At 31.7% G+C, this 20,076-nt stretch overlaps 3 protein-coding genes and 1 pseudogene across 3 annotated transcripts; 3 read left to right on the forward strand and 1 right to left on the reverse strand.

The window, feature by feature from the left end:
* Positions 1-1,019: 1,019 nt before the first annotated feature.
* LOC125871317 (uncharacterized) lies at positions 1,020-5,366 on the reverse strand. Its single transcript, XM_049551907.1, has 12 exons — positions 5,229-5,366; positions 4,693-4,774; positions 4,315-4,391; positions 3,389-3,504; positions 2,935-3,043; positions 2,715-2,831; positions 2,531-2,622; positions 2,360-2,426; positions 2,084-2,165; positions 1,851-1,942; positions 1,481-1,624; positions 1,020-1,203 (listed from the first exon to the last, which is right to left on the reverse strand). The coding sequence occupies exons 1-12, from the start codon at positions 5,361-5,363 to the stop codon at positions 1,057-1,059; spliced, it is 1,260 nt and encodes a 419-aa protein (XP_049407864.1). The 5' UTR covers positions 5,364-5,366; the 3' UTR covers positions 1,020-1,056.
* Positions 5,367-7,280: 1,914 nt separating this feature from the next.
* Positions 7,281-8,969, forward strand: LOC125870024 (uncharacterized). The gene has a single exon (XM_049550393.1). The coding sequence runs from the start codon at positions 7,281-7,283 to the stop codon at positions 8,967-8,969; it is 1,689 nt and encodes a 562-aa protein (XP_049406350.1).
* A 520-nt stretch (positions 8,970-9,489) lies between these two features.
* Positions 9,490-11,082, forward strand: LOC125870025 (F-box/kelch-repeat protein At3g23880-like; annotated as a pseudogene).
* Positions 11,083-13,657: 2,575 nt separating this feature from the next.
* LOC125871468 (uncharacterized) lies at positions 13,658-15,539 on the forward strand. Its single transcript, XM_049552059.1, has one exon. It carries the CDS (start codon positions 13,736-13,738, stop codon positions 15,521-15,523), a length of 1,788 nt encoding a protein of 595 aa, XP_049408016.1. The 5' UTR covers positions 13,658-13,735; the 3' UTR covers positions 15,524-15,539.
* Positions 15,540-20,076: the final 4,537 nt, after the last annotated feature.

Raw genomic sequence — 20,076 nt, forward strand, 5'->3', positions numbered from 1 at the left:
GTTAACTCGATAAATTGAGCCTACTGCTAGGGTCCCAAACCTAAGTTGTGTAGAAAAGGTGAACTATTAAAAGTATATATTAAATGGACTAAAAAATATATATTCTTTATAGTAAGGAGAATATATTCAAATTCAATTAAAATTGATTCTCTAAATATATATTTTTAATGTAGGTTGATTAATATGTTGATATTCCTTTAATTCCTCCAATTTTGGAAATGTCCCCAAAACAAAACTAACTTTAGGAAACATTTTTACATCACTTTATTACTGAAGGTGACTGCCTATTTGTCATTTCATTCAATTACATCAAGTCAAATCAGATCAAATCTACCTAAGAATTATGTCTTTTTTTTTTTCTCATGTGAATTATGATTTGATGTTAAAGCACATTCGTCCTGTTTCAATTTATTTATCTGATTTTGACATGACACGGAATGAAGAAAGTAAGAAATATTATTGAATTTTGTGGTCTTAAATTAAAAATATGTTGAATGTATCAAAATGTTATTTGATCTTGAAGTCTTAAATTTACAATGTGGAAAGTTAGAATTAAAAAGTTTCCAAAAAAAGATATATATATATATATATATATTCACGGATGCTCGTGTCAGAGTAGGTTGCTTACATTATACCTCTTAGGTGGCAAGCATTTCCCGTATTTGTTGCATGAACAATGAAATGATTTGTGCACCGGAATACGGATCGCCCTTTTTTAAACTGTTCAATTTATATTTGGTTATTGATAGTATAAAAATTCGTTACGATATCAATGCATATAGGGTATAGTTGTGTTGAGACTAGAAGAACAACTAAAGTTGAGACAAATTAAATAAAATGGCTGTAAGATGGAGTAGAATTAAAAAGAAGTGGTTGAATGATTTTGATTACACTTTACAATTCATCTGAGCTCCCTTCGACAAATTATCATACTGTATATATAAGTCAACTTTTTTTTTTTCGCTGTATATATAGTAAATGATGAACCCCTCAGATGAAAATCAAGCTTCTACTCGCCACAACTTTCGTTTGCCTTTCTTGTTGTGTGATTATTTTTTATAGTTTCCAATAGATACCAAGTCTATGCAAGATCCCAGCAAGAACTGCCCAGAATGTAATTTCAGCAAATATTACATACAATAAAGTTCCCAATCTTTGTGATTTCCACACATCAAAGAATACATGATGTTGAATCCAATTTACCTGAAAAAAAGACAAAAAAATAAAATGAACAATGATTACTAATATATACTTTTCTAAATTTGGAAGACTCTACGCCATAATAAAGTTATTAATATTCGCTCAATAGAACCTGACTTTACTATGTCAATAGTCATTATGACAAGAAGTAAAGTCTACAACCTCTACAACTCGAGACGTTAAGTTAATGATAGTAAGCTGACACCATCACTTACACATAATTCTGCGTACGCCTCTCGTTTTACACAACTTTTGAGAAAATGTATATGATGGTACTTACAAGGTTGTTGTCTTCATTTTTGAAATACCATCCATTTATAAATCCAGCAAAGATGCCTTGTGCTCCCATTACAAATATCAACATTGCATTCATTCCAATCCATTCCAACCACAAAAATGGGATTCTCATTCCCAAAACATCAATCTATGTATTCAATTCCCAAAATAAAAATTTCGATTTAGAATACGAAATTGAGATCTTACTTTTAAACCTATGTTGCTCGGACTATCCCAAAAATGTTGTCTCATCCATGTCGGATCCTCAAAAAAAACACTATTTTAAGAGAATCTGACATGCACCTGTCGACAGATTTGCAGAGTCCGAGCAACATAGACTTTTTAAGTTTTCAAAGTTGGAGCAATTTGTATACCAGTATATAGAATCCAGAAAATACAATTCCAGCAGCACCAGCAGTGAAACAAACATAGCTAAAACTATATAGTTGTTTGTTTAGAGGAATTGCTGCATGAAAAAAAAAAAAAACAGAACACAAAAACAGAGTAAATATCTAAAAATAATATAAAAATTTCAACATCAGCAATGGAATCCGAATTTTTTTATTTTCATCGATTGTGGTGAGATGAATAGGAATGACAAATTTACCGTCTGAAAAATGTAGAATAAAGGCTATGATAAGTAAACCAAACCCCATTGAGATCCATTGTTTTAGCCTCTCACCATGACCCTGAAATAAAATTGGTCCATTGTTACTCAATTGTTGTCACGTGCTGGATCGATATATTTAACTTATATACACTAACACTATAACAAACTTTTACATTTATAAGTACACTTTAACCAAATGTAACATGTGATAGTATAAAAATTCTTCTACGTTGTCAGTGTATAAAATTTAAATCGTTGAAAGACGGTTGTTACCTTAAAATGAATCAAGACATGTCCATAATGTATGCCAATTGTTCCAGACATGATAGCTGAAATTGAACTAAACAGAGGAAACAGAGAAAATGTTCTTAGCTTAAAATTGTGTAAATATATTTTTTCTTTTTCGATGAATAGATTTCAAACACGATATATATATATACGAACCTTAGCAAGCCTTCAGGTTCAAATGGAGCGCGACACCAAGTAGGAGCATCATCCCGAAATGGACCTGTTTCTGGATAACTCAATGTACATGCCTAAATATATATTATCACTATAGTTTAGTGATTTCAAATTAAGATTCCTAATGCAATAATCATCGTAGTTAGCTTTGATTATATCGCGATACCTTGGAACGTGCCCAAACAGGTTGATTGTACAGATGATTGATACCCCAAACTTGTCGATCAATGTAACCTACTGCATTGCAGGCAGGTCCTAAATGCCCCCTCATACCACATTTTACCTGAAAATTTTCACCAGGGACGGAACTACAACATTAGCTATGGATTCAGATAAAGTTCAAATCCTGAATACGCATCTAAGTATACTATTTTAATGTTGTATACAGTGTATCTTTGTGATGTATCTCCGTCGTGCTCCAGAAAGTTCCAGTCAGGAACATAAAGACCATATAATGTTGTCATGTAAACAACGAATGCAACGAATCCTCCAAGCCTACAAACAACGATAACAAGATCCAATTTTTTGTTAAATTTGCAATCTCATAGTCACCTATTATCAAAAGGCCACATGTTTGAACCATGAAAAATAATCAGGCCAACACGTGAGGAGTGTGTTGAAGATATAATATTAAGTAAACAAAAGCGTACTCTCTATATATAACAAATTAAGCTTTTAAATGATCGTTTGGTCAAACAATTAAACAAGTTCTATGACACGAAAGAATTTCACATTTTCTTGAACCATTCAACATGAAATGAGTAAAGAATCAAGCTATAAGTCTCAAATTTATACGAAATGTACAGGATGACGCGATGATTAACAATTGTGCTTGCTTACCATTGCCATTTATAGGCAGTGAAAATTGAGAAATGGCCAGGGGTTAAAGTTGTTGGCCTCAGCTTGGTTGTTATGATCTCTATTAAAGCCACTATCAAGTACACCAAGGCAATTCTCTGTAAAATTTGCACATAACCAAAGTATAAATAAAAAAATTGTATTAGATTGAAAAAAAACAATTCATTTCCATATAATAGCTGCCTAAATTTGACACCATTTTTGATTTAGACACCTTATTGTGGGAGCTGACATACTGAACACCTAGTGAAAAATAGCGTTGAATAGGGGAATGTCGATGCATTTGGCCAAGCTCAAAGGCCAAATAGATCAACGGTTGCCCCTCTAAATTTGACACAATTTTTCATTTAGATACCTCATCGTGAGAGTCAGATATATTAAACACCTATTGAGAAATAGTGTCGACTAGGGGATAGTCGATGTATTTGGCCTAGCTCAAAGGTAAAATAGATCAACGACCCTTCCCTAAATTGACACCATTTTTCATTTAGACACCTCATTGTGGTATCTGATATATTGAACAACCTAGTGAAGAATAGCGTTGAATAGGGGGTTGTTGATGCATTCTAGTTCAAAGGACAAATTGACACCAATTTTCATTTAGACGCGTCATCATGGGGTCTGACGTATTGAAAACTTAATTGAAAGATAGAGTCGCGTAGTTGGCCATTGACAAATTGATCAACAACCCCTTAAATTTAGCACCATTTTTTATTTAGACACTTCATCGATCGTGGGAGTTTGACATAGTCAATGCCTATTGAAAAATAGCACCAAGCTATGTCACTCGAATCCTTCAAAAACATTGTTGTATCCATGTCGGAGGACTTTACACACACCCGAAGATTTTTTGAAGAGTCCGAGCAATATATAGACGCCAAGTAAAGAATGAAAGAGGTTGAGATCACCTGTAGAATACCACACCATCTTATAACTTTCATGTCCACTCCATAAGCTAGATCATATGGTGCATGTGAGTATCCTCCTACATTAATGCATACACAAATTCTTATTTATCTAGGAAAAAGAATATAATTTCAGTTTGGACTTAATTTATATACATTGATGACTGATATTTAAAGAATTTTACACTATTCGTAATATGTTACAACATGTACTCTGTCTTATTTTCATGAACATGTTTACACTATCAATGTATTGAAAGTTAAACTCTTTCCTTGTATACATGTAAATTTCGCATTTTTATTTTTTAAGAAAAACTTTAGTCTATGAAATTATTAAAATTTGTTTGATCAACAAAAGGTTGCAAAATTCATAGTTCATACCTTGTAGAATAATTCCCCAAAAGAGAAGCTTCAATGTCCTTAGTGTTACTTTTCTAATTGCAGCACTAACCTTGGGAACTCTCTGAAAATTTAGAAATAGTTCCATTAAAATGATTCCAAGATTTAAAAGTTTTCTTTCACTTTCGAAATATAACTAACTATTTATATAAGAATGACTTTGGAGGTAGGTGGTCCTGAACTTTTGACCTCGCTTGTCGTATGAGCAAAACCTTCAACTTTAACAAATTTTTGATTTCTGAGTTTTGACCTTGAAAATTTGCCCATCAGACAAGCAGAGTCAAAAGTTCAAGATCATCTACTTTCAGAGTCATCAGGTGTAATTTCCTGAAGTATAACGTGTCATTATATATTTTTGAAGAAATAATATCCATTGATCAATTTTCGGATATATCTTTGAAAAATTGGTATTTTCCTAAAGTTTCATTAGTAGAATTTAAAATTTCATCATAGAAACTATTATATATTTTAATTACAAGGACTTAAAAGTGACTATTTTTGTGAGATTATATGTGTACCTTTAAGGCAAGAGCAATTGCAACACCAACAATGAAGAGAAAAAATGGCATTACAAAATCAGCCAATGTGCAACCATTCCATGGTGAATGATCAATACGTGCATATGCTCCTCCAGCATCATCAACCAATATCATCAACTATAAGAAAAAAATACAAAAAATCGCAAGGGAAGTTAGTGTTACGAAGCAATAGAGAAAAAATAAATAATAAGTAGTGGTATTAGCAAGGTAAAGAACAACATAGAGAAAAACTACAACAGTTGTACTAGGTTCATCGAGTTTAACTTCTACATATTGATGACAATATGAATAAAATAAATCACACTATCAATTCACCAAAATGACAAATGAGCTAAACTTATTAAATTAATGGTGTAGAGGATTTTTCACACTATCAGGTCATTAAATAAGTTAAACTCAAAATAAAGATATGTAACAATTCACAAAAAGATAAAACAAGTAACCTAGAAAAAACAAAGAATATAGTTACGTGCTACAACACGTTAAAATGAACTAATAATTTTATATTATCAGTATATATAAGTTAAATCGCGTACCACTATAGTGAGACCTCTAAATGCATCCAATGTTGCAACCCTTTTACCCTTCTTAATAGTTGGTTGTTCTTCTTCCTCCTTTTGCAATGGTTGGCTCAATATTTTTTGCTCATTTTCATGGCTAGCCAGATCTTGATTATTATCAATTCTATTTGTATCAATATTTTCTTCACTAATATTATTCTTTTGATTGCCAAATCCTTCTTCTAACTTCTTGGGATCCTCCATAAAAGCTAATATAATTCACTCTCTTATTTTTCTTTTTTAAATTTCAAAAAACTTGCATGAATTTATAATACTAGTATGAAATTCTAACCATAATAAAATATATAAATAAATTGATGGGGAAATGGACAAGGCAAAAATCAAAGCCGGCTATTTAATTTAATTTTTAGCCTTTAACTTGGATGGATTATGTTTATATAAAAAAGTTAGTAGTTAACTATATGTATAGAATATTTTTTTTCCTAGTGGCAATGTTTGAATTTTTTTTTTTTGAATTATATTGATGATTCATCATAGAAATGGAATTAGACAAATCAAGAGTTTTCTCTGGAGTAAATGAAGCAGAGAAATGTCGGATTTACACATAAATGGTGCTAATTAGCGCGTTAATTTATTAGATAGAAATTCTTTGTCCTTAATATGGAGTGAGAGAACGACTTTACCTTCTAATGTGAGACTTCTTGAGTTTTGACACAAATTTAAATTTAATCGGACATTAATACATATATAAAATATCGGGTGGACAATCTTAAAATACATCATGTATATTTGTTTAAATTTTAATTCACTTCAACTCTTTAACAACTTCTGAATGTTGGTCAAACACATGGAATCAAATTATTATACTTTAAAATCAACCTTAATTTACTATATGATTGAATCTATTTGTCCTAGCAATATTTAATAATTTTATTACTCTCTCAACTACGTTAATGGTTGGTAAAAGAGTCAAAAAGGATGAAAACAAAATAGACTACAAAAAGTGGGTGGAATTGCAACTCTTCCACTTTGTTTCAATGAGTTTCAATAAGAGCAAAACAAAGGGGTTATATATGTAGTCAATAGTCAAGATGTCACAATTTTGTCACACAAGAGTTTGAATCACAATAATCTTATCTTTAGTAGGTCCCGCTCGTTATATGAAATTCTGATTAATCATATGTAATCATGATTCATGTCAGAAAGTCTCACTTTAAAAGTAAACTGCTTCCTATCAAAAGTCAGAAAGTCTCACTTTAAAAGTAATAGAAGTTATGTACTATGTGTTTGTAAGGAAGTCAACAAGCAATTATATAGCTGCCGGCATAAGATTCTCAAACATCCAAATTGCTACAAAGACTATAAGTATAAATGAATTAATCTTTTTTGTACACAATATTTAGTATTAAAAATTAAAATCCCTCATAATATGTTTTTACTATATGTTAATCAAAACTCCAAACAAAAATCCATATAATTTGTCACACAAAAATTAGTCTTTGCACAAACAATGTCAATTGCAAATTTTACCCTCCATTTGCTCACTAGTAGATGGTACATGGCATTTTCTTCTTTAATGGTACTATTTATGTCTGGTGCAACTTTCATATTTGGCCTTTATTCAGGGGATATAAAATCAAAATTTGGTTATGATCAAACAACACTAAATTTGATTAGTTTTTTCAAGGATTTGGGTGGCAATTTAGCTATAATTTCTGGTCTAATCATGGAAATTGTACCACCTAGGGCAATTTTGGCTATTGGTGCAATTTTGAATTTTTTTGGTTATTTCATGATATGGTTGGGTGTAACGGGGCGAATTTCGAAACCCCGTGTATGGCAAATGTGTTTGTACATTTGCATTGGTGCAAATTCTCAGTCATTTGCAAACACTGGAGGAACTGTCACATGTGTCAAGAACTTCCCCGTTGATCGAGGCATAGTGTTAGGCCTATTAAAAGGCGCGGTTGGCCTAAGTGGCGCGATCATGACACAATTGTACCTTGGTTTTTATGGTGACAAGAAGGGTGAGTCCTTGATCTTGTTGGTTGCTTGGTTACCTGTCCTTGTCTCGTGCATAGTCCTCCCATCGATTCGTATTATGAAGGTTATTCAGCAAGAAAATGATGTCAAAATGTTCTTTAATCTTCTTTTTGTTTCACTTGGACTTGCTATTTTTCTCTTGATTATAATCATCATACAAAAAAAGTTCACTTTTAATAGGGTTGAGTATGTTTTAAGTGGTGTTGTTGTTCTAGTTCTAATATTCTCACCATTGGTTTTAGTCATTAGAGAAGAATTTAACATTTGGAAGAGCAAAAAAGGACTAGTCTCTAGTGACATTTCACAATTGAACGCGTCAATTCAAGTGGAAAATCCTCCTTCATCGAAAACAAATTGGAGTTTGTGCTTTAAGAGCGCGTTTAATCCACCAAAAAGAGGTGAAGATCACACAATCTTGCAAGCATTCTTCAACATTGACATGTTGATTCTATTTGTAGCTACAACATTTGGGGTTGGAGGTACATTAACATCGATCGATAACTTAGGTCAAATTGGGAAGGCCTTAGGCTATCCTGACTCAAGCATCAGTACATTCGTGTCATTAGTGAGCATATGGAATTACCTAGGAAGAGTATCCTCAGGATTTGCCTCTGAAATCTTGTTAAGCAAATACAATTTTCCACGCCCCTTGATGGTCACTCTCGTGCTCCTACTCTCGTGCATTGCCCATCTTCTCATTGCATTTGGTGTTCGAAATTCACTCTATGTGTCCTCTGTTCTCATGGGGTTTTGTTTTGGAGCTCAATGGCCATTGATTTTGTCGATAATTTCGGAATTATTTGGACTAAAGTACTGTGCCACATTGTATAATTTTGGCTCTGTGGCTAGTCCTATAGGTGGATATATACTCAATGTGAGAGTTGCTGGTCATTTATATGATAAAGAAGCATTGAAACAATTAGAAGCTAAGGGAATTTTCACTAGAAAAATTGGAGAAGATTTGAATTGTATTGGGGTACAATGTTATAAACAAGCATTTTTAATAATTAGTGGTGCTACATTTGTAGGTAGCATTGTTTCATTGATTTTGGTGTTGAGAACAAGAAAATTTTATGCAACTGATATATACAAGAAATTTAAACAAGAGAGTCAAGTAATACAAGACACTATTGTCAGTTCAAGGGAAAATAATTGAACACCATGCATATGGTGTGATGTCGTTGTGTAGAAGTCAATTCAGAATTTGAAATCAGTGTGCAGTATAATTATATTAATCATTACTATATTGTAATGATGATGTCAATCTAGTAAATGTATATTATTGTTTCAAATTATTGAGTTATTCTAATTTTATAAAGAAAATTATGGTTTATTCTAACTTTCATCAAGTAGGTCATTATTTTTTTTTTGTTAAACTCCTACGTAAACGAATTTAAGTATGTTCAAAATTGATCTATACATGTATATCACTAAACTTTGCTGCTTTGTATGATTATATGAAAAATGTTAATATCTTAACATTTATAATTTTAATTTATTCTTTTAAAATAATTTTCAAAGACATTAGAAAAAAAATCACTAAATCAAATATTTAATTCAAATGTATGAATTTGATATGATGTTAAAATAAAAGCATCGGAAGTTATTTGTGTGAGAAAAAAAAAATAGGAGCAGAGACGAGGGTAAATATAACTTTTTTCTATTCAAGGACAAATATGAACCCAAACTTGGATGATAGGGTAATTATATTAAAAAATATAACGATGGTAAATATAACCCTTTTTCTTTTAAGTAAAGAAGCAAATATAACCCTTTTCCTATATATATTTAAGATTGTAATATTGGGCGCGTAATCTGCAGTAGAAACCCTAGCAACAGATGGCACAAAAGAAGAAGTGTGTATCCTCCCATCGCCATGGCCATAGAAATTTAGCAAATAGAAAAACTCCAAATAAGAAGAAATCCATCGTAAATACAAAAAAAACTAATAATATTGGATAAGAAGAAGTTGTACAAGGTAAGTTGTACAAGTTGTTTTTGAACTAACTTTAGTTGTTGTAGCATATCTCTGATGTATTCTAATTTTCCAATCTAGGTCATAAGAATTTATTTACAAGAGGAAATAATGATGGAGATCCTCAGAAGGCTACCTATGCGGTCTCTTCTTCGGTTCAAATGTGTTTGGAAGTCATTAATTGATGATCCTTACTTTAGGAGGACACATTATATTCATAACAAGGATGACCAAAATTCCCAAAAAATTCTTACCATCGAAAGGTTATGTATGAAGGATGAAGTGTTGAGGATAAACAAAAGCTTGATTGGCCTTCGAACTGCAAACCAATGATTGCCAGAATATTTTGTTCTTGTGATGGATTGGTTCTTATTCTTGTTTCTTCTGGAGGATACTATGAGGAACTTGTGTTGTGGAACCCGTCCACAAGAGAATCAATACTACTTCCCCATCCAGAATTTCCAGTGAGGACTTGTGTATGTGGATTGGAATATGATGTAACTAGTGAAGACTATAAGATCCTTGCAATTAACCTCAATGCAGCTGATAGTTTCTATACTTCGATTGAATTACTCTCTCTAAAGAGTGGTTCCTGGAGAAGAATTGGTTATCCTACTGGCATTAAGCCTAAGCTTGTTAGGGGTTTTAGGGATTGTGGTATGGATTATTTGGCATTTCTACATGGAGCATTTCATTGGCTTGGAATGTCACGCTCTGGATATTATACTACCGTTTCATTTAATATTTCAAATGAGGTATATGGGGAGGTACCGTTATTGGAGCAAATGTTTGGTGTAAGCCCCCACTACTACACCATCGACCATGGTGTTTCAATATTGAGAGGAATGCTTTGCTTTTATTCTACACATAATCATTGCAAGGAGGGCAGGATCGGCACTTTTAAGTTGTGGGTAATGAAAGACTATGATATTAGGGAATCTTGGACTAAGTTGATTAAAATACGAGATACTAATCTTTTCCATTCAGCCGGACCAAAATATATGTTTGCAGATTGTGAAGTGTTACTACAGTACAATGGTAACAAATGTTTTAATTCTAAATTCACGACATCTAGAGGACCATTTGAATTATGTCCTAAATGTAATATCACTAAGCATGGAATTGTTTATGCGGAGAGTTTCGTCTCACCTAATTCACTTACTTAGTATTTGCATATGCTTTCTTTCTTTTTCTTCTGTCGAAGATTATGTAACAACCTCGAATTTATTTATTGCTGCTAAATTTTGGGTTCTGAATGTATTTATCATGTCTTTAAACTAAAATGTTGTATTTATACTAACAATACAATACAATAGGTAACAGCCATCCATACAAGCTGTAGCTGCAGACCTTTATCCTGTTGCTATATCTCCAAAGTATGTAATAATGTGAGCTTCTCAAACCATAAATTTTTGTGTAGGCAGAAGATAATGTAAGTAAGGGTAGTTTCGTCTTGCTGTTTTTGAAAACATTTTTCCCGAGCCAGGGGTCTATCGGAAACGGTCTCTCTACCTCACCTTGTGTGAGTAAGGTCTGCGTATATTCTACCCTCCCTAACATGACTTGATCCTGCAAGTTTTAGTTAAGCGTGAAAGGATCCTATTCAACCTACCACCATCCGTTGTTGATTAACATTATTATTGTTGGTCCCAATTTTTATAATCTAACAAAAGTTGAAAGCAAGTGATCGCATGCGCGGATGGGCTAAGTTGGATGGGACCTCAAGGGGATCATGACGTTGTACTAACATGGCTATATATGGGGAGACTAAAAACCAGTGACAGAATCAGGATTTTGTTTAAAGAAATTCAAAATATAAAGAAGTAAACATACGAAGAAGTCTCAAAAGATTCAACACCGTCAACTATATTTACATAAAAAGTAATGTTGATTGTGTATTTAGGGATATAATTTTCGATGAAGAGGATTCAGATTAACCCCCTTATGCTACCCTAGCTTTGTCCCTACTAATTAACCTCCACCCTTGATCGCGATGGGTGATAAATTTTTCTTTGCTCTATCACCTCAGAACAGGTACTCAGTTTGAGATTCGACTAATTCGAATTTGTCTGAAAAGTATGACTTTATTTCCAAAAATCAATTCTAAAACCACTGATTAAAAATAAAACGATACTTATCACTAAGCTTACACTTAATTATTTTTTTGTGGTTGTAATAAGTGCAACTTGGTATAGCTCAACAACATAACTTTAAACATGCTATATTGTTGGTCAATATAAACTCTTTATACATCCATCAAGATCACTTTTATAGTGGAAAAGGAAAATGATTGATTATGAAAACTCCAAATTAGGTTTTCCTTATCTAGTAAAACCCACCCCACAAATTAGGAACGTCAGGTATGGAATTTTCCTAAATACCAAATATTACACGTAAACAAATACACACTTGATAATTCATTGAAGAAATGTGACAAATATTATCTAATGTTGAGTCAAATTCTAAAAGAGATATACCCAATTTCATTTTCCCTATTATATATGCCACCCCTCCACCCACCCCACACACCATGTCAAAAAATAGTGACAAAATCAGAAATTTGAATCAGGAAATTAAAAAAAATACTACAAATAAGATTTAATATTATATTTCGAGTAAGTCACTTAACTACTGAGAATTACATGACAAATCAATTTAATTTTTAAGTTTTGTACTAATAAAAAAGTCGTTCAACCATTGGAAATGATGTAACATATATAATCACTTTTCATTATTTTGTAACAGAAAAATCACCATTCACACCAAATATTTTCTAAGCCGAAAGCGTACTTGCGACACACAATATTTGAAGCCAAGTAAATTTTTTTTTTTTTTAAAAAAGCATAAAACCATTTAAACTAAAATTGCAATATCCTACTAATGAACCCGACCCGTATTACATAGAAAAAGTCACTATGCATTTGAGATAAAGTCGGGTTCAATTCGGGTCAATATTTTTTACGCAAAGTCTAGCTATATACATGAATATTATTAGCAAATATTTAAACTTATAATTTTAAAAGTATAATAATTTAATAATAAAAATATCATATAATAAAGCTTGTTAACTTTAAAATTTTGAATCCACCTACTTTCCAAGCTGATGTTCACGTGTAAAGATACATAGAATCGTCTCATTTTGTACTACACCTAATTTACTCACACGTTTAAGATGGAGAAAATTTAAGTTGTCATTTTCATTATTATAAGGTCCCTCCACTTGCAAAAGCAAAAAAAAGATGGTCAACTATCAAGTCAATGTGAAATTCCCATACTAAGTTCAGATAATCAGACTAACATTATCACCCGAGTTGTGACGAGACGAATAAAATTCCTCTATTATTAATAAAAGGTATCAGATTCGAGCTTTGAAATAAAAACAATCATGGTAATAACCAGTTTCTTCTTTAATGGTTAACTATCAAGTCAATGTGAAATTCCATTTCTAAGTTTAAATAATCACATACAATATCACCCCCGAGTTGTGACGAGACGAATAAAATTTCTCTATCATTAATAAAAAGTCTCAGATCTGAGCTTTGAAATAAAAACAATCATGGTAATAATCGTTTTTTCCTTTAATGGTCTTTCTATGTCTCGATTTCGGGTTAGTTTGCTCCAAAGCATGTGTACCAGATGGATACTTTACAAATTTTGACCTCGTTTGTTCCATGGCAGAATTTAACATTTTAATTTTATTTTTGACCTTGAAAGTTTTCCCTTGAGCAAACACAAATCAAATGTTTAAAATCATTCATTTTCAAAATTATTGAGCGTAATATTTTAGTTCCGGACACACTGAGTGAGAAATTTTAAAAAAGAAGTCCTTTAACACACTACCAAACAAATATATATAGTCCCATAGTGCACTCAACATTTACACAAACAAAACACTCAAACCAAATCAAAGCACTCAAAATATATTTCCTTATCATAAGCCAAAAAAAATGGTGAACACTAAGTTCATGATGAATGGACATGGTGGCCTTAACTCCATGGCGAGTTTCGGCCACCATGTCTTCACAGGCCGATGGTTCATGGTATTCGCGAACCTTTTAATCATGTCCATGGCTGGTGCAACCTACATGTTCGGTCTCTATAGTGATGAAATCAAATCATCGTTAGGGTATGACCAAACCACGTTAAATTTGTTAAGTTTCTTTAAAGACTTAGGTGGTAATGTTGGGATTATTTCGGGTTTAATCAACGAGGTAACTCCACCATGGGTTGTACTATTCATAGGTGCAATTATGAATTTTTTTGGTTATTTTATGATTTGGCTATGCGTCACAGGACACATAGCCAAACCGCGTATTTGGCAAATGTGTTTGTACATTTGCATTGGTGCAAATTCACAAACATTTGCTAATACTGGTGCATTAGTTACTTGTGTTAAAAATTTCCCAGAAAGCAGGGGAAGTTTATTAGGGTTATTAAAAGGATTTGTTGGTTTAAGTGGTGCAATTATAACACAATTATACCATGCTTTTTATGGTAACAATGGGAAGTCATTGATTTTATTAATTGGTTGGCTTCCTGCTGTTGTGTCTTGCATTTTTCTACGAACGATTCGGATTTTAAGAGTTGTTCGACAAGCCAACGAGACCAAAATATTGTACAATTTTTTGTACATTTCACTTGGCCTAGCTGGTTTTATCATGTTAGCCATCATCATACAAAATAAGATCGATTTTGCGAGGTTTGAGTATGGAGGAAGTGCAGCCGTTGTGTTGATTTTGCTCTTTGCCCCGTTGATCATTGTGTTTCAAGAAGAAATTAAGCTTTGGAAAGTTAAGCAACAAGCCTTGGATGAGCCTCGATTGAAAGTTGTTAGTGAAAATCCACCTTCAGTAGAGCTGACTCAGTCCCAGAAGCTAACTTTAAGTGAATCTGAGGAAAATTTGACATCAGTTGACCTGACTCAACCTCAGAAGCTAGCTCAGAACGAATATGAGGAAAAGGAAACTTCTTGCTTTAGTAATGTGTTTAATCCACCACCAAGAGGAGAGGATTATACGATATTGCAAGCGCTTTTTAGCATAGACATGATCATTCTATTCATCGCGACAACATTTGGTGTGGGAGGTACATTGACAGCTATCGATAACTTAGGTCAAATTGGAAAAGCCTTAGGTTATCCGGAGAAAAGTATCACAACGTTTGTGTCACTAGTAAGCATTTGGAACTACCTAGGACGAGTTGTCTCAGGATTTGTATCTAAAATCTTTCTAAAAAAGTACAAATTCCCACGCCCTATGATGCTCACATTAGTCCTCCTCCTCTCATGTTCGGGACATCTACTTATCGCGTTTGGTGTCCCTAACTCCCTCTACATCGCGTCTATACTAATGGGGTTCTGTTTCGGAGCTCAATGGCCTTTGATTTTCGCGATTATATCGGAGCTTTTCGGGTTGAAATACTACTCAACATTGTATAATTTTGGTGGTGGTGCTAGCCCAGTTGGTGCATATTTGCTCAATGTTAGAGTAACTGGACATTTGTATGATAAAGTGGCTACAAAGCAAATGTTAGCAAAAGGGCTAAAAAGGAAAATTGGTCAGGATTTAACATGCATTGGAGTGGAATGTTACAAATTGGCCTTTCTTATAATTACTGGGGCTACATTGTTAAGTTGTGCTATTTCATTAATTTTGGTTATTAGAACAAGGAAATTTTATAAAGGTGATATTTATAAGAAGTTTAGGGAACAAGCTAAACATGTAGGTAGTTCTTAATTAATTTTTATCACTATGAGCAATTATTGAATCATAGGAATTATATGTTGTATCATTTTCAGTAATAGACAAATACATACTGATTATTCACATGTTCTTGTTTTTTTTTTATGGTTTGTTTTTTTGTCTTTTCTCTGTCGGAGACTGGCTGAATTTAAAGTTTATGAGTTATGAATTTACAATTCTTTTCATTAATAGGTAGTAAGGAGTGTTTCTGTCTTTAATGAGTCTTACATGTAAGACACGAAATCGGAGGATACAAATACCGAGTTTAAAATCCAAAAAATTCTTGAAAAAGAGCAGCAGTGAAATGATAAATTTCAATACGAGTGTTCAAAGTTTAATATTATATATAAGAAATGATTTTATTTTTTTTATCTATATACCTAATATAATTATTTTTAATGAAGGGTATTTTGTTGGCCCATTTTTTAGTCTATATACACCACTATGCTTCACCTTTAAGTAGGTCTTACATGACGTGAATAATTTATATATTATATATTTGTTTATTATTTTTAATTTAAGTGTTAAGTAAACGACTGCTAAGATTATTCTACTGAAAAGATCTTGAAAAGAAATCTTTTTTCTTTAAATGAATTTTATTATATATAATATAAATTTAAATTAATTAGAATTCCAAAGCGAGTAACGAAATATCGAAAGAAAAATTAAAAAAGAACACACTTATTATGGCAAAAATAAAAATAGATTTTCTTGGGGCACCCACCATGATGTATAAACCTGTCCAAAAGATATGTATGACCACCAAAAGCTAATAATAGAGCAAAAATTGATAAAAAAGGACTCTGTTTAGAAATTTTAATTTTATCCCTTCAATAATGTCAGAGAAATGCAAAACAACCAATTCAATAATGCATGCTTCTATTGGTTTTCTGTAGGCTTTCATTTGATTTAACAAACAAATTAATGGATTTTGAATATGCAAGAAGAGTCTACCCAGCCTTTTGGTCAAATATAATGTCCTTGGCGGAGCGTAGTGTCACGTCCCGTCACTTTGTAATTAAAATTTGACATAAAAATAAGTGGGAAGAATCTAGAGTTATGGGGAAGTTAGTGGAAGACTCTAGAATTCCCTAGATCTTTCCTTAGAATGCCTTAGAATTCTCTACTTGCCTAGAGAATTCTTTAGAATTTCCTAGAATTGGTAGAGAATTCTAGAAGAGGGACTAGATATTTTCCAAGAAATCTTTAGAATTTTCTAGAATTGGTAGAGAATTCTAGAAAGGGACTAAAGTGTAATTAATTAGAGGAACTTGTAAAGTAATTTTTATTTGCACTTAAGCCCTTAGAAAGTAGTATAAATAGAAGGGCCTCTCATTTTCATCCAACAAAGTGAAAGCAATCTTCCAAGCAATATAAAGCTTTCTTCCAAATCTTTCTAAGTCTTTCCTTTCATTCTCTTAGCAATCTTGTCTTAAAGGCTTACTTGAGCTTACGAGATCTTGAAAGAATAGTGAATAAGTTGTCAAGTATCGCACGAAGCTTTCGTAAAGACTCTAAGTCCGTGATAGTAGGCTAATGAGGGCGAGTTAATTGACAAGTGATATCTTTCATGAACATCATATTGAGAATGAGAGAGAAAAGTGAAAAAAAAATAAAAATCATAAATCTAAGTTATATAATTAGACGTGACTTTGTATTTCGATGTGGCATAATGCGAAAGACAAATTTGTACGAATTGTCTAGGACTCAAGACAATATGTGACTATATGTCATTTATGACTTGGCTCAAAAGCATATTCAGGATTTCGAAATGATAGATGCATTATTATAAAAAGGTAGATCTAATCGGTTTGACTATTATTGAAAACAATTAAACTTTTAAATTTATAGGTCCAAAATTGAAATGATTAATTAATCAAAACACCAAAAATACTACCAACAACCACTTAGAGAAGTGTTACCTAATTTTAGAAAGAAAAATAATACAAGATAGATATAAAGTTTAAATTTCTAATCTCACTGAGAGGCGCACCCAATCATCATTGCATTATATGATATTTCGATTATGGGTTCACACATTTATATTTAACAAAAAAAATAAAAATACAACACTACTATATATGATTTCAGGAGGAGGGCATGGGTTCACGTGAACCCGGTGACCCCCTCCTTCATACGCCTCTGTCTTGGCTATGATATTAAGCATGCTTTAATATTTATGTGTGGTTACTAAAGTACTTCCTCTATCCCAATTTATGTGACACTTTTCATTTTTCGAGAGTCAAACCGTTTAAGTTTGATCAGAAATTTGCGCATGAAATCTTCAATTTTTTTGAAAAAAAAATTATTTGAACTAACTCAAATACCAACTTTCTAATTTTTCATTCAACTAAATACGAGTAAAAAAAAATTCATGTTCATTGCTAATTTAATAACACTATAAAAAGATGTTGAAACTCGATAGACTTCGTTGGGTTGTCATTGATTTTCTTAAGAAAGAAAATCGACGCACTTTCGTCTGTTATTTTTCACGCAAAAATACAGGAAAATCTCAAAAAGAAATTGTTACTTTGTAAAAAAAGAATCAATGATCATCCGTCAATTTGAATTTTTTACAATATCTAACGGACGAACGACGATTTCTAAAATGCAAAATTGCAGTTCAAGAGCATATATAAAAATAAAGAAATCATAAAATTAGTATATTGTGTTTAAATGGTACATAAAAAAAAATAGAGTTTAAGGGTTAATCTTTTCTTATTTTTTAATTTTTTTTGTCTTTCACTCTCTTAGAGAAAGTGTTATGCACACACTCTGCCACATCACTTAGAAGTGCCAAAATGAAACATAAAAATTGGAGTTAAATGATTAAAATGGAACAAGGTTGAGTTGGAATGCCAAAATGAAATTTAGGAACAAGTTGAAGGGTCTGTATATCTGTTTGGCCTTTTTTTTGTTGATATCTTCAACATTTCATAACATTCTATTGGTTATAAAAAGTTCTTATTAAAGATTAAAGAAATAGAAAGTTTAAGATTAAATTGTTTCCAAATTTTTAAACGTAACATTCTTTTTAGAATGAATTAATAAGAAAAAGGTCAAATACATAAACCCCCCTAAAGTTTTGTTTGGTAATACTTTCATTTTGATGGATGAATCAAGGTTAGGAATACTTGTATTATATAAAAATATACCTATGGGACACAAAATTGATAACTCTAAATCATGTTCGATATATAAAAAAAATTGTACCAAATATTGTAATATTAAAAGTGCGATGTACAAAAAATTGCTTTTAATATAATATTCGATATCTATCTTACTAACTCCACGCTATTTTCAATATTATAATTATTTTCAAATTATTTCAAAAAAAACATTTCCTTTGTCAAGAATACTAACTATTCAAGACTGTTTAGTCGGGCTCCAATGTGATATCAGACATTAGATGGGCAGCTAAAAAATAAGAAGAAGGGGAATTTACATAAATATTTATATTAAGAAAATATTTTTCATTTATAGCAATACAATAACATTTTCTTTTCATTGGGACACTTATAATACAATTTTAATACATATTACAGAGAACAATTTATGAAACACATATAATACAAGTTTTATTAATGGATACTACATTTATCACACATCTTAATACACTAATAATATATTATGTCAATTTTTTTTTTTACCAAACAAGCATACTATATTTTAAATATATTATTGCACTAATAATACATGTATATTGCAGCTATAATTCACTTTTAATACATATTTCTATGTATTGTTATAAATGATAATAAATAAAAAAATCGCTAAAACCAGTAATTATTTTATTAAAAGCTAGTTAAAAAAATTTCAAGAAGACTGTAAATGGGCTTTAGTTCCGGGGAAAGCCCATAGTTCAATACACAGCATTCTTTGGGCCTTCTAATATTTGCGGACTTTATACCAAGGCCTGCTCAACAGGCAAAGTGCACAAAAATCACAACGGAGAATTTTCGCAAATAGTCATTATAATAAATTTAATTATGCTACATAATATAGTTTGTATATTTAAAGAATGTAGCTATAGTTTAAATTGCATCATTTGTATAATTTGTGGATTTGTATAATTCGCGGGTGAGTTTATATAATTGAGTTATTTTTATATAAATTAGTTATAACAAATTTATACAAATACAAACAACTGAACTTTAAACAGTTATACAAATTATATTATACAAAAGTTATACAAATTCTGAATTATACAAACGTGTGAATTATACAAACTCGAAACTCCAGCCCACGCAATTATCACTGAATGTTGGTCGCGAATGGTAAATAACTAAAATTATAGCTATGATGACTAATTAATTAATATATATTTATTTAACCATGTAATTCTTCCAATCACGAATACTCGATTTTGAGATCATCATTTAAGTTATATTATAGTTATTATTATAATTTTAAGAATTGAAATCGTATTTATGTAGACATATTATTCCAACCATCACTAATATAGTGATGTATCAATGCCATGTCTACACTAGAGCACTGCAGTATCTTTCAGCTCTGTTTGGTCGTAATCAAGGTCGAATATATAT

Source organism: Solanum stenotomum, chromosome 7 (assembly GCF_019186545.1).
Source record: "Solanum stenotomum isolate F172 chromosome 7, ASM1918654v1, whole genome shotgun sequence".
In the NCBI taxonomy this organism is placed as follows: Eukaryota; Viridiplantae; Streptophyta; class Magnoliopsida; order Solanales; family Solanaceae; genus Solanum; species Solanum stenotomum.

What these genes read in the sequence shown, in the direction of transcription:
- LOC125871468 (XM_049552059.1), top strand. Translation starts at nt 13,736, where the DNA reads ATGGTGAACACTAAGTTCATGATGAATGGACATGGTGGCCTTAACTCC.
- LOC125870024 (XM_049550393.1), top strand. Translation starts at nt 7,281, where the DNA reads ATGTCAATTGCAAATTTTACCCTCCATTTGCTCACTAGTAGATGGTAC.
- LOC125871317 (XM_049551907.1), bottom strand. Translation starts at nt 5,363, where the DNA reads ATGATATTGGTTGATGATGCTGGAGGAGCATATGCACGTATTGATCAT. An exon ending in GATGGTGTGGTATTCTACAG is followed by an intron (nt 3,505 to 4,314) that starts GTGATCTCAACC and finishes CAAATTTTACAG; the next exon opens with AGAATTGCCTTGGTGTACTT. An exon ending in TATTCTACATTTTTCAGACG is followed by an intron (nt 1,943 to 2,083) that starts GTAAATTTGTCA and finishes TTTTTCATGCAG; the next exon opens with CAATTCCTCTAAACAAACAA.